Raw genomic sequence first — 17,537 nt, 5'->3', positions numbered from 1 at the left:
TTGTATCCACAAAGTTTCTAGAAGCACTGTCAGTCATCACCCTGTGATGAGATAGTCGAGGAAGAAGGTTAGAAATTGTTACATTTTATAAGCAATAAAGTGAAGTCTAAATCTGTATCTTGTCATCATAAAGCTCGATTTCTATATAGTCTGTACACTAAACTTTTCTTTTTTAAAAAAATATTTTATTTATGTGAAAGAGAGAGCACGAGCAGGGGAGAGGCAGAGGGAGAGGGAGAAGCAGGTTCCCTGATGAGCTGGGAGCCCGACGCGGGGCTCGATCCCAGGACCCCGGATCACGACCAAGCCGAAGGCAGACGCCCAACCGACTGAGCCACCCAGGCGCCCCTAAACTTCTCTATAACACTGAAAAATAGACTTGTTTTAGTATGTATCTTCCAAAGATTGTTGACTTGTAACCTTGAGATTATGTTTGATAAAATGCTTGTGAGAGAAAATTGTATTTGTTCACTTAGAGACTATATTTGTCATAGGAGAGTGAATTTGCTTCCTGATCTTCTGAAAATTAACTTGTTATGATCTCAGTGATTTTGTAAATAACTCACTTCCCACGGAGCAGGGAGCCCGATGCGGGGCTCGATCCCAGGACCCTGGGATCATGACTTGAGTTGAAGGCAGACGCTTAACGACTGAGCCACCCAGGTGCCCCTGTTCCGGTCTTTCTTTAATTTTGCTTTGCATTAACAGACTCTGATCTGAAGATTCAAATTTGTTTGATTATTATTGTTATTTTATCCCAAAGTTTTTCCTATTGTTTTATTTGACCACAGGCCCAATATTGTACAGCACAGCTCTAGAACTTATTCATCTTGCAACTCCCCTTTCTCTTTCAGTCTCTCTCTATATAAAGTCTTCTCCTGGATCAAGGCTCCATTTCTAATTTTTAAAATTTTATTTTACCTCTCGTAAATGATATCACTTTCTACTCTGGGCTCAGTTTAATCTGGTTTTCTAACTCACTAATTTGGTTTTCTAAAGTCTCCATCCTGCTATTCAGTGCCTCTGTTTGTTTTTAATATGAGTGTTCACATTTTTATTTCCAGTGTAAAAATACAGATCTCGAAGGCATTTGTTTGTATGTGCCAAGATTTTATTTAGTTATTGAGGAAATCAGCAGGAAGACAAAAGGCCTGGGTCCAAGAGCATTTGAGAAAGAGAGATGTATATAGTCAATAGGAAAAGAATGCCAAAACAAGGTCATTAAGTTAGACATAAGAGTGACTAAACTTTTACAGGAAATAAAACCATATCACCTTTGGGGTTAACTTTTCTACCAGGCTATTAAGAAAAACAATTTATTGATTTCTGTAAATTAACCTCTGGCCTTACAATCTTACAGAATTATGACCCTTTGTACCTTCATCGTTGTGGTTTGTGCTACATTCCCCCAAAGGGTCGGATCAGCGTCAAGCAGGATTATTAGAAAATGCTCTAGCTTGTGGAAAAAAAGCATTTATTTTCTTACTTCTTCTGAGATTGTAATACATTTTTCTCTTATACTAGGAACTCCTGTTTTTAAATTGCTCTGGATTGCCAACTTTGGATGCTTCCTCCAGCTGCTCTATGGTTTATCCTTGCCTCTAGCCCCCTTTGCCATCTAGGAAATGTTTGTGGAGTCATAGTGAGGGGGGCAAGCAGGTGTAAGAAGCAGGTGGAGGCGCGTCCTGCATGGCGGGCGGGGTGCACTAGAGGTCTTTTCGCTCTGCTTTCGCCAGCTCAGTGTTCTTCTGACTCCTTGAAACTCCAACTATGTAATTGGGACTCTAGTTTCCCGTCACGGTATAGAATTTCCCCTGCTTCATTTTTGCTGTGTTTCAGCAGGAAATTAGCTGAGGGAGGGAGTAAAATGAGTGTATCACCAGAATTATACAGGTGAAGCTCCTATCCCAGACAGCCATGGATTTTCCTTGTTTCTCTGTGGGAATATTAAAAATATGCTCTTTAGAAATCTATTATGATTATTACCTTTCTTGGTCACCACAAATTTCAAGGGGACATTGTCATTTTGCTTCTGTGATCCTAACCTATTATTTTACTTGTTGATTAGAATTAAGACCAAATGGCTTTATTTGTACATCCTTCTGAGATTAAATTGAACTCTTTAAAGCCATTCGCTCCTTTAAAACTCTGATGAAATCTTTGGACACTGTTGTATATAATGTCAGGGAATTGGGGGGGGACGGTTCTTGAATCCCACCTGTGAGTCTCAGTTTAAAAACACGAGTTTTTGAGGGAAGAGTATGACCAACTAAGATAATTGTATCTATCTATAAGGAGGCAAAAATAGACTTTATGTACTGGTTCTTACATTATCTACATTTTGCAGATTGTGAAGATGACTTGCCTTTGGCTTCAAGGCTGTGGTGATATGATCCCCAAACATGTTTTGCTCCATGCTTCACCAGGATAAGAAACAAATGAGGGTTTTATTTTAAATGTATGAAGCCTAATCTGAAATGCTTACATCATGAATATCTTCTGCCAGCTTTAAACACACTGTTTTTCTACAAAAGAGGAAGTGGTGGCTGTGTGAGAGACCTAATTTGTCAGGAGGAGAATGCTTTCCAGATGAGTTTTCTCCTTTCCTCATTACATGGGAAGGAAAAGCCAATCTGGGAGCAGTTGCAGCAAATGGTGAAGAGTTCAGCTGAATGCAACGCTCCCAGGAAACGCAGGATTAATGACAGTTGCTTTGGGAGGCTCAGGGCAGTGTCTGCTAGGACCGTGTAGTCTAACCACATAGAAAAGTCAGGGCGCCATGGGCATCGTGGGGCAGGAAATAACCTGGAGGCTGGGCTCGGAGGCAGAAGACAAGTCTGAGGGGTGCTGGACCCTCAGGACAGCTGCTGTGCCTCACAGCCCAGAACCTCCAGCCTCAGGGCAATCTGGCGTGCCCAGCTCTGGGGGTAAATTCGGAGGAAGCGAGTCAGTAGTGGCGGGTCTAGAGAGTTCACCACAGGTGTGAACGAGTCTTGATTTCCCTGAAAAACCTGAAAGAAGAAAGATAGCATTTATTAGTTGTCTGACAGGAAGAACGTTACAATGTTTGTCCCCCTTCCCCCCGCGCCATTGGCCTCCTACTGTGTCAGCCGCAAACCCATACCTCCGCCCCCAACATGGCCCTCCGCCTCACTAGCATCTATCGCAGGGCCCATTGCAATGCACAGACGTTTTTCCACTCCCCATTGACTAGTCCATGCTTCCAGGAGTCCCGGACTGAACCGGGGGGTGGGGGGGTGACTGGATGACTCTGCATCCTATGCATCGGCCTGGGAAAGTGACATCTAGAATTAAGAGCTCCTGGCTAGCCTGCTGTGGAGGCCTTTGCTCCAGCTAGGCCTTATATCTGGAATGTTCTCACCCACTTGCCAAAATCTTAGTGAAATTGAATGTTTTGTGCGAGGTTACACCCCACGTCTGCCTGCTGAGCCGGGTGGAGGGGGGAGTCAGACTTTTGCCCAGGAAAGGACACAATAAGCACTCACTAAATGGTATCTACAGTCCAACCAACGTGACTTGCTTTCATACGTTGGTTTCACACCTCTTGGTACTAACTTTAGGATAATAACAAAAGCAACACAATGTCAGTCAGCTCCATGAGGGTCAGAGACCTTGGTCACATAGAATATATAGTATAATGTATATACATGGCAAATACACTATAAACATTTGTTAAAGTTTGTGTGTTTGATGAAACTCTTGAGAAACATTAAAGTCCCTCTTCTGGGATTTTTCGACAAATGTTTACGGTATATTTGGAGGCTTGTACGTCTTCTGTTAGACTTATTCCTTGCTTTGTCCCCTCAAGTTTTAATTTTAAAATGTTACCAACCTCAAGATATTGAAAGAATAATGCAATGAACACTTAAATCCTTCACCTAGATTCAGTAATTGTTAACATATCATCTATTTCTCTACACACATGCTTACACACACACACACACATTTTCTGAACTACTTGAAAGGAAGTTGTAAACCTCATGTCATTTTGCTCCTAACTACTTCAGCATGTCAAACCTAAAAATAGGGTATTTATAACCACAGAATAACATTTTCATATCCCCCAATGTAATATTGATATAATATAGCCTAGTATTCTAAAATTTCCAGTTATCAGTATGATACCCTTTATACAATTTTTCCAATCCAGAATCTAATAAAAACCACACATCACATTTACTTATCATATCTCTTTAAATCACCTTTAATCTAGAACAGACTCCTAGTATCTGGACTTTTTTTGTCCTTCATGACATGGACATTTTTAAAAGTGTAGGACTATTGTGTTGTAGAGCCCACGTTCTAAATTTGTCTGTTTTCTCATTATTAGATTTTGGTTAAATATTTTTTTAACATCGATTGATTGATTGATTTTAGAGACAGAGAGAGAGAGCGAGCACACCCAAGCGGGAGGAGCAGAGGGAATCTCACACGGGACTGCATCTCACAACCCTGAGATCAAGTCCTCAGCCTATACCCAAGAGTCTGACGCTTAACCAACTGCGCCACCCAGGTGCCCCTTGGTTAAATATTTTTAGTGAGAAAACCCAGTGCATGATGTGTCCTTCCCATTACATCACATCAGGGGACACATGATGCTAGTTTGTCCCATAAATTGATGATGCAAAGTGTGATCACACGGTAAAGGTGGTGCCCACCAGATCACTCTGTTCTAAAGGTGATCATTTCCCTTCCCGAACAATCTGTGGGATGATACTTTGAGACCATGTAAATATTCCCCATCAAGCTTTCATCCAATGGTTTCAGCATTCATTAAAGTTCCCTACAAGTATTAAATAGTATATTGATGAATGCAAATTGATTTCCTAATTTTCTCATTTCTTCTACATTTCTTAGCTGGAATTCTTCTATGGAGAAAAGCTCCTCCTCCCCCTTTATATTTTAAGCTATGATTCTGGACTCCTGGATTCTTTCTTTATCGTATGTATTATAATCCATTACCATCATTATTCTTTTTGATGCTCAAATTGTCTCAAATTTGGCCAGCAGGAACCCCTTCAATCCAGCTCTTGTGTCCTTTTTATAAGACCCCATTAGTGTTTGTGCATTCTGGCACACCAAGATGTTCCAAGATTACCTGGCAGTTTCTTTGCTCCAGCTTTGGAATCAGTAATTTTTCTAAGGATCCCAGCTTCGGGGCGCCTGGGTGGCTCAGTTGGTTAAGCGACTGCCTTCGGCTCAGGTCATGATCCTGGAGTCCCGGGATTGAGTCCCAGGATCGAGTCCCACATCGGGCTCCCTGCTTGACAGGGAGTCTGTTTCTCCCTCTGACCCTCCTCTCTCTCTCAAATAAATAAATAAAATATTTAATAAATAAATAAATAAATAAATAAATAAATAAATAAGGATCCCAGCTTCCTTTTACTGGGAAGTGGTATCTAGAGACAAAGAATGCTCTGGGTTCAATGAAGCTCTGCTCCAGGCCGAGGCTCCTGTTCCATGTGTCTTCTCAGGTTGGACATTTTTATCTCATGGCAGAGGCACAAGAGACTGAGTCAAACATACACATTTAAAGTTTCTGTTCGGACTCACATTCCATTGGTCAAAATGAGTACTATTGCCAAGCCCAAAGTCAATGGAGTTTTCAAGGAAGTAGGCAGTGAAAAATCAAGAACAATAACACATTTTACCTCGTTTGCTGTTTTCTGTTCATTTAGAAATTCTTTATAATTTCTTGTTCCAGAAATAACAGATGATTTTATGTAGGCAGGGATAAGAAAGTTGGGTGGAGTATTAGGTTTATTAGTCCAGGAGCACCCTCCACTGTTGATAAAGTGAAGTGCAATTTCTTTAATAGATGGGACAGAAAGGGGCTCGCGTCTTGTGATGTTTTTGCTTTTAATAGGACACTTGATTTCCACTAGTTGATTTCTGTTCTTGTTCATCACCAAGCCTCCAACAGATATATCGCCCTTCACCAGAAACAGTGTCACCTCTAGTCCTACATACTTTCAATCCCTTTCCTTTTGGTTCCAGAAGCCAATGCTCTGATCCACAGGTCTTGAGTATTAGTATTTCTTCACTCAGGGTGGGAATTTCTCTTTCCAGAAGTGATTTTGTTTTCTACCACTGACCTTTTCTCTTTTTTTTTGCACAGTCTCTCCTAGACTCTCCAGAGTGAGCTCTGGAGCTAGCTCAGCTGGCTCTGCATGTTTATTTTCTACTTACTTGTAAATAGAAACTTATAGTATTCTTTGTATTCTAGCTATTCTGTAGGTGAGTTATGGGTGGTTTTATGCAATTAAAAATATATATTCATAGCACTGGTGAAGAAAGATTTATTTCTTCCTTTCCAATTTAGATGCCTTTTATTTCTTTCTCTTGACTAATTTCTCTGGTTATAACTTCCAGTAACATGTTGAATAGAAGTGGCAAAAGTGCTAGTCCTTGTTTGTTTTGTGAAAATTAATAAAAGGAAACCTCCTTTAGAATGGAGTCAGGAGGCCAGCAGGGTGAGCTCTCACACCTTACCACTTATCTTCAATTGAAAATCCAACAAAAGGATACCATTTTCTTTACTACTTTACTACCAGAGCAGGAGGGAGGAAGGTTCACCCCTCCTCCACCCTCATCCCTGCAACAGCCCAGCCAATAAGAGACAGTCACAACTCAGCCAATGAGAAACCACTACACTTCCAACTTCCAGTTTATTCCAATGGACTTTTTGTTTATAACAGCTCCTCCCAACTCCCCCCTTTCCTGTATTAAAAGGGTGTGCCTCTCTTTTGTTCTGTAGACTTGCCTATGGTTCGGCCCTAGCTTGCTTGTTCCAGATTGGAATTCTCTGCTATTCCAAAAAAATCCATTTTTGCAGGTAAAATAACTGGCAGTTTTCTTTTTAAAGTGAACATTTTGCCATTTCTCCACTGTATTTTCCCTTTCATTCTGGGATTCCGGTTATGTAATTTCCTTTTATATGTCTTGTCTTCTGTGCTCCATCCTAGGTAATTTCTTCAGCTATATCTTCCTATTGACTAAATTCTCTTTGGCTGTGTCTAATCTGCTATTAAGTCTTTTTTTTTTTTTTTAAGATTTTATTTATTTGACAGAGAGAGACACAGTTAGAGAGGCAACACAAGCAGGGGGAGTGGGAGAGAGATAAGCAGGCTTCCCACCGAGCAGGGAGCCTGATGCGGGGCTGGATCCCAGGACCCTGGAATCATGACCTGAGCCGAAGGCAGACGCTTAATGACTGAGCCACCCAGGCGCCCCTAAGTCTTTCTTTGATTTTCAAGCTTCAACAACTATGTTTTTCATTTCTTTTTTTTTTTTTCAAAGATTTTATTTATTTATTTGACAGCGCGAGCGAGTGAGAGAGCACAAGCAGGGGGAGCAGTAGGTAGAGGGAAAGGAGAAACAGGCTCTCTGCTGAGCAAGGAGCCCGATGCAGGACTCGATCCAGGACCCCAGGACCATGACCCAAGCCGATGGCAGATGCTTAACCGGCTGAGCCACCCAGGCACCCTTATGTTTTTCATTTCTAAAAGTACTTTTGTTTTCCCAAAACCGCCTAATAATTTTGGATAATTTGTCATTTACTTTTATGTTTTCATAGTTCATCAATTTCTGATGTTTTTCGATACTAACTCTGTATTGATTGTTCTTGCTCACTTGTTTTTTTAAATTTAATTTCATTAATTTTTTTAAAGTAGGCTCCACACCCGGGACGCCTGGGTGGCTCAGTCGGTGGAGTGTCTGCCTTCGGCTCAGGTCATGATCCCAGGGTCCTGGGATTGAGTCCCCATGTCAGGCTCTCTGCTCAGTGGGGAGTCTGCTTCTCCCTCTCCCACTCCCCCTGCTTGTGCTTTCTCTCTCTCAAATAAATAAATAAAATCTTTAAAAAAGTAGGCTCCACACCCAATGTGGGGGCTTGAACTCATGACCCTGAGATCAAGAGTCATATGCTTTACCAACTGAGCCAGCCAGGAGCCCCTCTGCTCACTTGAAGTCAAGTTGGTTTGTTGTCTTGCATGTTTGCTAATATTTATGATCTTATCATTTAAGGATATGGGAATCTTGGGGACCTAAACTGGGAGTGCTTTCTTCTGAGTGGACTTCCAGATGCCAGGAGGTGCTACTAACCTGCAACTACTTTAGCTCCCTTCTGGGGTTCATTACCTAATGCGTTCAGTTTTCCTTGCATTTTGCTCAAAGCTTAGTCTCCTAATAACACTAATATAAGCATTTTCCTTTAGGAAAGGTCATCCAGTTTACATTTTCTCATATTTTACCTCTGTTTGCTATGATTTCAGCTCATTATTTTCAAATAAAAGCTCATGGGGTTTTATTTGGGGACTGGAGAGTCCCCTTTCCTTACCGAGTGTAACAATGCATTAAGAAGTATGCACCTCAGGATGGCCCGCACTATGGAACCAGTGGCAAAGAAGATCTTTAAAGGAGTTTTAGTTGTTGAACTCTTGGGCGTTTTGGGAGCATATTTTTTGTTTAATAAGATGAATGCAAGCCAAGATTTCAGGCAAACAATGAGCAAGAAATTTCCCTTCATCTTGGAAGTTTATTACAAATCCATTGAACAGTCTGGAATGTACGGAGTCAGAGAGCACGATCAAGAAAAATGGCTGGGGCGCCTGGGTGGCTCAGTCGTTAAGCGTCTGCCTTTGGCTCAGGTCATGATCCCAGGGTCCTAGGATCGAGCCCCGCATGGGGCTCCCTGCTCAGCGGGAAGCCTGCTTCTCCCTCTCCCACTCCCCCTCGGCTTATGTTCCCTCTCTCGCTGTGTCTCTCTCTGTCAAATAAATAAATAAAATCTTTAAAAAAAAAAAAAGAAAAATGGCTGAATAGCAAAAATTAGGACCAGTCATCACGTTCAGCCTCCCATCTAAGCTGTTTGAGACCTTTGTGGGGGAGAAGAAAGATGAGCACACCACATTGCAGACTCCTGGCCCCACAGAACAAAACAGGAACTTCTGGTCTGCCATGGCTCACAGTCATTTCCCATCCACTATGCAAATCCCCTGCTTTTGTTTGTTGCTTTCCTTTGGCATTTATTATTAAAGACTACTGCTTAACAAATAAAAGACTAGGAGAAGGAAGGAAAAAAAAAAGGTATGTACTATAGAGGGCCTGGGTGGCTCAGTTAGTGAAGTGTCTGCCTTGGGCTTAGGTCATGATCCCTGGGTCCTGGGATCGTTGGGCTCCCTGCTCAGTGGGGAGTCTGCTTCTCCCTCCCTCTGCTCTTGTGCTCTTGCCTGCTCTCTCTCCCTCTCAAATAAATAAATAAAATCTTTTAAAAAAAAGAAGTATGTACTATAAGTGAGATAGCCTTCTTATCGTGATAATATATACATAACGTATAATTTACCATTTTGATCAGTTTTAAGTGTACAATTCAGTGGCATTAAATAGATTCACAATGTTGTACAAGCATCACCACCATCCATCTCCAGAATTCTTCATCTTGCAAAACTGAAACTCTATGCATTAGACAGTAACTCTCCATTATCCTCTCCCCAAGTCTTCGGTAACCTCTGTTCTACTTTCAGTCTCCATGAACTTGCCTATTCCAGGTACCTCATTATAATTGTTAATTCTGTGTGCCAACTTGCCTAGGTCAGGAGGTACCCAGATATTTGGTCAAACACTATTCTGGGTGTGTCTGTGAGGATGTTTTTGGGTAAGATTAACATTCAAGTGGTAGAGTGAATAAAGCAGATTTTCTTCCAAACCTTTGAAAGCCTGAAGAGAATAAAAAGGCTGACCTTCCTCTGAATAAGAACTCTTCCTGCCTGACTGCCTTTGAACTGGGACATTGGCTTTTCCAGCTTTGGGGCTCAAACTGAATTACTGGCCCTTCCTAAGTCTTGAGCCTGCTGGCCTTCAGCCTGGAATTTACACCATCAGCTACCTTGGTTCTCAGGCTTTTGGACTCGGACCGGAACTAGACCATTGGTACTCCTGGGTCTCCAGCTTGCTGGTTCACCCTGCAGATCTTGGGACTTGTCAGTCTTCATAATCACGAGCCAGTTCCTTACAATAATCTCTTTATACACACACAAACATACATAGGTGTGCATGCACACACACATTCTATTGGATCTGTTTCTCTGGAGAAGCCTCTCTAATACACTCATATAAATGGTCCTTTTATGTCTGGCCTATTTCTGGACACCACATTTCCCATGCCCCACCATGGGGTGTGGCCTATTTCATTTAACATAATGCATTCAAGGTTCATCCATATGGTAGCATGTATCAGAGATATACCCTTTAAAAAATGGGAATATCCTCTAGCATACATATTATCTATACTCTGGTCCACTGAACTGCCAGAAGCAGAAGTCTAACCCAGCATTGGAGGATCAGGGAATTCTTCCTGGAGGAGAAGATGTTTATCTGAGACTTAAAGAATGAGCCAAGTAAAAGGGGCAGTGCTAAGTACCTAGGAAAGAATTGTTCTAGGTAGAATAAACAGTTTGTAAACAGGTAGAATGTAAAAGCCTGGTATGAGAAAGAACATGCTATTTTTAGGGACCTGAGAGTTTCTTAGTATGCGGGGGGGAGGGGGGGGGAGCTTAGAGAGCAAAGGAGATTGGTAAGGGCCACACCATGGTTAATTCTTGATGAAAAAGAAAGACCATAGAGATGAACTATTCATTCTCTCATTACTCATGGGATAGCAAGACTTTTGTCATGTCCTCTAATTAGCATAATTTGTTGACTTATCCAGCAAACCCACATCAAGAAGGAAGATTGTCTGGGTCCCATATGTTAAAGATCAACGAGGCTTGGGACTCTAAGTTGCTGATGAGGATACAGACATCTTTAAACATCTGGCAAGTAACTCATTCTTCTTCAGCCCTCTGATTCTTGCCATCATCCTGGATGACATCAACATCCCTGGGGATAATCAACTTTTGGCTCTACTCTGCTCTTTCCTGGGATTGTACGTCCTTGCTTGGAGTCACTGTGTCCTCCCAAAATGTCTTTCATGGTGTCCTATTACTATAGAGACTCAATAAAATTTATCTTGAAAGTTTGATCTTATATCAACCTTGCTATGTTTCTAAATGTCAAGCCCTAGGAGAGCTCTTGTGCCTTTCGCATGAGACCAGCATACCTTTACTTTGCCATTGTGAAGAAAAAGAGTCCAGTCGTGGCCATCTTGACTACTGCTGATGAGGAACTCCTTCACATACATGCTGGTAAGGAGCGATTTTACCCCCTGCGTGGTTATTCCTGTGACTCTCATTATCTTCTGTAAGTCCACTTGCAGCCATTCTTTTGGATTATTTGCCTGGGGAAGTCAGTTAGACTGGTATCCTTTTGCTTACTATTTGCTCCCAGAAATCCCCACATCCTTTCTTCACCATGTCATAGCACGTGTCACTCTGCATCTTAATGGTCTCTTTGTCAGTCTCCCTTATTAGACTCTAAGCAACTTCATTGCCGAAATTTTTCATGATTCGTCCCTGTATCCGTCTGCCATTCAATAGGTGCTCAGTAAATGTTGGCTAAATGAATATAGAGCCGTATATAGATGGGCTAGAGTATTACAAGTTCGGCAATGTGTTATACAAGCTGTTTTGCTTAAAGTAAGCCCCTTGGAGGAGCAGAGACCATTGACTGCATTCATCACCAAAAGCTATTCAGTGATTGAAAATCACAAATTCACTGGTTCTGGAAAAACAACTGTGCCCAATGAACTTTCCTTTGAGGCACCGAGAAACTACTTCAGCTACTGCAAGTCCTTCACAGACATCTGCCCAGGATTGCATATAGAGATTCTGCTTCTAGGAGGTTCAGTTAGGGATTATTTCCCCCCACAAATGCTGTGTGAGATCACATGGCACATCCACTAGACATCTGCAGGAATTTTTCCCCCCAGAGGCAACCACCCTTGACACTTTTTGGGGAACAGTCAGGTGACAGAAATGCCTCTAAAGAAACAGTCAAGGACCTTCCCTATTCTTTCCCAACCTGTACTCCCTCCTCTGCATCAGTTAAATGGCAAATTTGTTGCCTCTTACCTGAGGTCTCCAGGCGTTAGTCCTCCCCTGGAGGTGTAATCGGGCTTGTGAAGGAGACCAAGTGGCAAACATACTGTTTAAGTAGGATGAGGCAGTAATCTGGGCATCCGATATTGCTTTATTCTCCATCCCCAGTGGCATGCTGCAACCTCAGAGAAATGAAAGGGATGTAATCGTCAGGAGAATATGCACCCACAGGGCAACTGTCATCCTGACGTCATTTCTCAGGCATTGACTTCGGCACCGATTCTTTTACTGTTAACCTGACCTGCCCCTCATTTTTGGGTCAGCCCTTCTCAGTTCTGTTTGACTTTGATTTGCCTTGTTAATAGTACCTTGGGAGGTGCTGCCCCTAGGAATCCCATGTTTCGAATGACCAAGTCCTGGGTTTGCTCAGGACTGGGCTGGTTTTAGCATTAATAGTTTTGTGCCCAGCGAAATCCCCCTACTGTTCAGAACACTAGGACAGTTAGTCATCCTCCCCAGTGTTGGGAGAGGGAAGGACACATGATGACTTGGCACTTACTGTTTAAATCACAGCCCATCAGCTCCATGCGAAGAGTGCTGCGGATGCTGTAATGTGTTGGGTGCAAACGGATGTACCGAGCAATAATTGGAGGGTTAAAAATATTGTGTTTTATCCCAGATGAATCCACATTGCCAAAGAAGACCTGTAGGGAGGAATTAGCAAGTGGAGACAGTAAAAAGCAATTGCTCCCAATCATATCTGCCTCCTAATCTTGCTTTGTGCGTTTCTCAACAGCATTCAACACACACAAATAAAGCCATTCTAGCTAGACAGATGTGAGAATGGAATACATGAAGGAGAGAAACACCTGGAAGAAGAATGGAACAAGGGAGATTAAGTCTGGGCAGGTGAAGTGGTCTTCTATTTTGGGGTCCTGTAAAAGGCTCATCAAAGTTGAGGAAGCCACTTAGGGCCTTGCTAATCCTGCAGTATCAGCATCACCTGGGAGCAATTAGAAATACCGTATCTTGGGCTCTATTCCGGATCTACTGAATCAGAATTCGAAGTTTGAGAAGCACCAGCTTAGGCCAGAGTCAGCTGTGAAAGTCTGCCTCACTTACTGGCCTCAGAATAATCTTCCAAGAATGTGGGCTGTGTGTGTGTGTGTGTGTGCATGAATTGTGAGGCTTTAATTAATAATTCCTTGTGTATGAATTCGAGACACATGGTAACATCCATCATGTGGGGTTTAAGACCTTGACAAGTCTAGGTTCCAGAGGAAAGTGCACAGCATATTTAAAGGAAAAGGAACACAGTTTGAGAAATATGATAGTAATGCCTATTCAAAAGGCCTAGATTTAAACCATGGCACATAGTATAAGGAAAGTTGAAAAAAGTTTTTTTTAAAGATTTTATTTATTTATTGGAGAGAGACAGACAAAGTGAGAGAAGGAACACAAGCTGGGGGAGTGGGAGAGGGAGAAGCAGGCTTCCCACCAAGCAGGGAGCCCGATGCGGGGCTTGGTCCCAGAACCCTGGGATCATGACCTGAGCCGAAGGCAGATGCTTAACGACTGAGCCACCCAGGTGCCCCGGAAAGTTGAAAATTATCTTTTACAAAACACCTGGGATTTGTATCTGCTTGAATACACTAAAATAGGAATCAGTGTAAGTCTGTTATATAATCACACAGCAGAGTAATAGTATTTTGGGGAATTTTCTAAGAAATTGTTTTGCCGGGGCGCCTGGGTGGCTCAGTCAGTTAAGCGACTGCCTTCAGCTCAGGTCATGATCACAGGGTCTCGGGATCGAGTCCCACAGCGGGCTCCCTGCTCAGCGGGGAGCCTACTTCTTCCTCTCACTCTGCCCCCCACCCCACTCATTCTCTCTCTTTCATATAATAAACAAAAAATCTTTGAAACAAGAATATAGAGGGGTGCCTGGGTGGCTCATTTGGTTAAGTGTCTGCCTTTGGTTCAGGTCATGATCTGGAGTCCCAGGATCGAGCCCCGTGTTGGGCTCCATGCTCAGTGGGGAGTCTGCTTCTCCCTCTCCCTCTGCTCCTCCCCCCACTCATGTTCTCTCTCTCACTTGCTCACACTCACTTTCTCAAATAAATAAATAAAATCTCTAAAAAAAAGAATATAGGAGCGCCTGGGTGGCTCAGTTGGTTAAGCATCTGCCTTCTGTTCAGGTCATGATCTCAAGGTCCTGGGAATGAGCCCCGTGTTGGGCTCCCTGCACAGTGGGGAGTCTGCTTCTCCCTCTCCCTCTGATACTCCTCCCTGCTTGTGCTCTCCCTCTGTCTCAAATAAATAAAGAAAATCTTAAAAAAAAAAAAGAATATAGATGCAGAAATCCTCAAATAATTTTAGCAAACTGAATCCAGCAGCACATTATAAATATTACATTTCATGTCCAAATAGGAATTCTCCCAGGAATACAAAGATGCTTCAACATAAGAAAATTATTTAACACTAAATTAATAAAACAAAGTTGAAAAAACCCACATGATCCTCTCAATTGATGCAGAAAAAGCATTGAGCAAAACCCAATTTTTCCTGACAAAAAACAACAGCAAACTAGGAATAGAACGGGAATTACCAAACATAATAAAGGGCATTTATGAAATACCCATAGCTAATGTCATACTCAATGGTGGAAGACTGAAAGCTTTTCTCCTAACATCAGGAACAAGACAAGAATTCTTGCTTTCACTGCTTCTATTCAGGATTGTAATGGAAATCCTAGCCAGAGCAATGACACAAGAAAAAGAAATAAAAGGCTTCTAAATTGGAAATGAAGAAGGAAAACTATCTCTATTCTCAGATGACATAATCTTACATATAAAAAATCCTAAACAATACACGAAACACATAGAGTTAATAAGTGAATTCAACAAAGTAGCAGGATATGAGATCAACACACAAAAATCAGTTGTGTTTCTATATAGTAGCAGTGAAAAAATCTAAAATGAAATTGACAGTTCTATTTTTTTAAAGATTTTATTTATTTATTTGAAAGAGAGCATCAGCAGCGGGGAGGGGCAGAGGGAGAAGCAGATCCCTGATGAGCAGGGAGCCTGATGGGGGACTCAACTCTAGGACCCTGAGATCATGACCTGAGCCAAAGGCAGACACTTGACTGACTGAGCCACCCAGACACCCCCAACAATTCTATTTAAAATATCATCAAATGGATGGGGCACCTGGGTGGCTCAGTCATTAAGCGTCTGCCTTCGGCTCAGGTCGTGATCCCAGGGTCCTGGGATCGAGCCCCGCATCGGGCTCCCTGCTCCGCGGGAAGCCTGCTTCTCCCTCCCCCACTCCCCCTGCTTGTGTTCCCTCTCTCACTGTGTCTCTCTCTGTCAAATAAATAAATAAAATCTTTAAAAAAAAAAAAAGAATAAAACAATGAGGAATAAATTTAACAAAAGATGTGCAAGAGTTGTATTTGCTGAAAGGAGAACATTGCTGAAAGAAATTAAAGAGGACCTAAATAAATGGAAAGTCATCCTGTTTCAGTAAATTGAACATTTAATATTGTTAAGATGGCCATAGTCCCCAAGGCAATATAGAGATTCAATACAACCCCTATCAAAATCTCAGTGACTTGTTTTGCAGAAATGTTAAAGCCAATCCTAAATGCATATGGAACTGCAAGGGACACAGAGAGCCAAAACAATCTGGAAAAAGAAGAACAAAGTTGGAGGACCCACACTTCCCAATTTCCAAGCAATCCCCAAAACGGCATAATGGTGGCATAACGGTAGACATGTAGGTCAATGTTTTGGAATTTAGAGTGAGAAATAAATTCACAGATTTATGAATAGCTGATACTGAACAAGGGTGGTCAGGCCATTCAATGTAGGAATGAGCAATCTCTTCAAGGAACGGAGCTGGGAAAACTGAGTATCGACAGACAAAAGAAAGAATGTGGAGTCCAGTCTGAAACCGTGTCTGAAAGTGAACTCCAAAACTGGATCACAAACTTAAATGTAAGCAAGGAAACCATGAAACCCTTGGAATAAACCATAGATGTAAATCCTGGTGGATTTGACTATGCAGTGTTTCCTTAAATATGGCAGCAAAAGCACAGCTACAAGAAAGGGAGGAGGAGAAGAGGAAGGAGGAGGGATGGAGGAGGAGGAGAAAAACAAAACCGCGCCCCATCCAAACCAAAAACATTTGTGCATCAAAGGACTCTCCCTAGAGACTCTGTTACGCAACAGTTCCTTACATATGGTAGCAAAAGCATGGCCACAAAAGGAGGAGGACCTGTGTAGAAAGTGAAAGGCCAACCTCCCCGTCCCCAGGATGGGAGAAGCATTTGCAAATCATGTAGGTGATAAGGGCGTATTTTTCAGAATGCATCAAGAATGCTTAGAACTCAACAACGAAGAGGTGAACAGCGCGGTTCAACAGTGGGCAAAGGACTTGAGCAGACAAGGCGAACAAGGCAGTTAAACAAGGGGCAAAGGACTCGAGCAGCCATTCCTCCGAAGCGCATGTACGAATGGCCAAGAGGCACGTGAAAAGCTGCTCAACATCGTCATAGCCGTTAGGGACGTGCAGGTCAAAACCACCCGCAGGGGCGCCTGGGTGGCTCAGTCGGTTGAACGTTTGGACTCTGGACCTCGGCTCAGGTCATGCATGATCTCAGGGTTGTGAGATCCAGCCCCACGTCAGGCTCCACGGTGGGCTCTGCACCGGGCACGGAGCCTGCTTAAGATTCTCTCTCTCTCTCCCGCCTCCCTCTGCCCCTCCCCCCCCGTCTCCCTCTCTAAGAAAAAGTCACCATGAGATAGCACCTCACACCCAGTAGGATGGCTCTTCTAGGCACAAGAGAAACAAAGCAAGTGGGAAATGACAAGTTTGGGCGAGGGTGTGGAAGAACTGGGACCCTCGCCCAGGGCTACTGGGATTGGAAAGTGGCACAGCTGCCGTGGGAATCCGTTGGGCAGCTCCTCAGTAAGGTACACACAGAATGACCATAGGAAGGACCCCGCAATCCCACTCCTGGATCTATACCCGAAGGCATTGGGAACAGGCGCTCCGACAGAACCCTGTGTACGGGAACGTCCACCGCAGCGCTCTTCCTGCCCATCCGCCCCAAGGTGGAAAGCACCGCAAGGCCCGTCCACTGACGGACGGGATGCACGACGCGTGGTCTATCCATGGCCGGGGGATATTACTCGGCCGTCGAAAGACACGAAGTGCTGATTCAGGCTACCACGTGGAGGAGCCCTCATGAAAACATGGGTGCTGAGCGAAAGCAGCGCGACCCCCAAAGCCACCTATTGGTCTTACGATCCCATCTCTAGGTAAGTCTCCCGAAGAGGCAAACCTCTGTGGGCCGGAAGCAGATGAGTGGTCGCCTGGGGGCTACGGGGGGGTGGGGTGGGGGAGGGGGGTGGGGTGGGGAGGGACGGAGGTGCCGTGGGGGGAGTGACTGCCTGACAGGTGCAGGGGTCTCTTTTTGGGGTGGTGCCCACGTTTTGGAACTAGAGAGTCGTGTTGCTCGCCCGACCCCTCGAGCGT

General features: G+C 43.3%; 3 protein-coding genes across 5 annotated transcripts in view; 2 read left to right on the top strand and 1 right to left on the bottom strand.

Moving 5' to 3' along the window:
* Positions 1-1,093: 1,093 nt before the first annotated feature.
* F8 (coagulation factor VIII) overlaps positions 1,094-17,537 on the bottom strand; it is a 136,860-nt gene continuing 120,416 nt past the window's right edge. For 2 of the 3 annotated variants that reach the window (XM_035010634.1, XM_035010660.1), the window contains 4 exons: positions 12,556-12,700; positions 12,030-12,178; positions 11,120-11,296; positions 1,094-3,011 (listed from right to left, as the gene is read on the bottom strand). In XM_035010634.1, the coding sequence (XP_034866525.1) occupies positions 2,856-3,011; positions 11,120-11,296; positions 12,030-12,178; positions 12,556-12,700 (627 nt within the window). In that variant the 3' untranslated portion in view covers positions 1,094-2,855. The remainder of the gene's footprint in view (positions 3,012-11,119; positions 11,297-12,029; positions 12,179-12,555; positions 12,701-17,537) is intronic. The other variant, XM_035010641.1, reaches the window with a different exon arrangement.
* Positions 8,397-9,527, top strand: LOC118014174 (protein CEBPZOS-like). Its single transcript, XM_035010274.1, has 2 exons — positions 8,397-8,620; positions 9,518-9,527. Exons 1-2 carry the CDS (start codon positions 8,397-8,399, stop codon positions 9,525-9,527), a joined length of 234 nt encoding a protein of 77 aa, XP_034866165.1.
* LOC118014405 (histone H2A-Bbd type 2/3) overlaps positions 16,760-17,537 on the top strand; it is a 1,603-nt gene continuing 825 nt past the window's right edge. The window contains exon 1 of the mRNA XM_035010682.1: positions 16,760-17,320. Within this exon, the coding sequence (XP_034866573.1) occupies positions 17,247-17,320 (74 nt within the window). The 5' untranslated portion in view covers positions 16,760-17,246. The remainder of the gene's footprint in view (positions 17,321-17,537) is intronic.

The sequence above is a fragment of the Mirounga leonina genome, unplaced genomic scaffold (genome assembly GCF_011800145.1).
Source record: "Mirounga leonina isolate KUSES-001 unplaced genomic scaffold, KU_Mleo_1.0 Mir_101799, whole genome shotgun sequence".
In the NCBI taxonomy this organism is placed as follows: Eukaryota; Metazoa; Chordata; class Mammalia; order Carnivora; family Phocidae; genus Mirounga; species Mirounga leonina.
This window is presented reverse-complemented; position numbering and strand designations above follow the sequence as displayed.

Bases quoted from the DNA above. Each gene is read 5' to 3' on its own strand.
- LOC118014174 (XM_035010274.1), top strand. From the start codon at position 8,397: ATGGCCCGCACTATGGAACCAGTGGCAAAGAAGATCTTTAAAGGAGTT.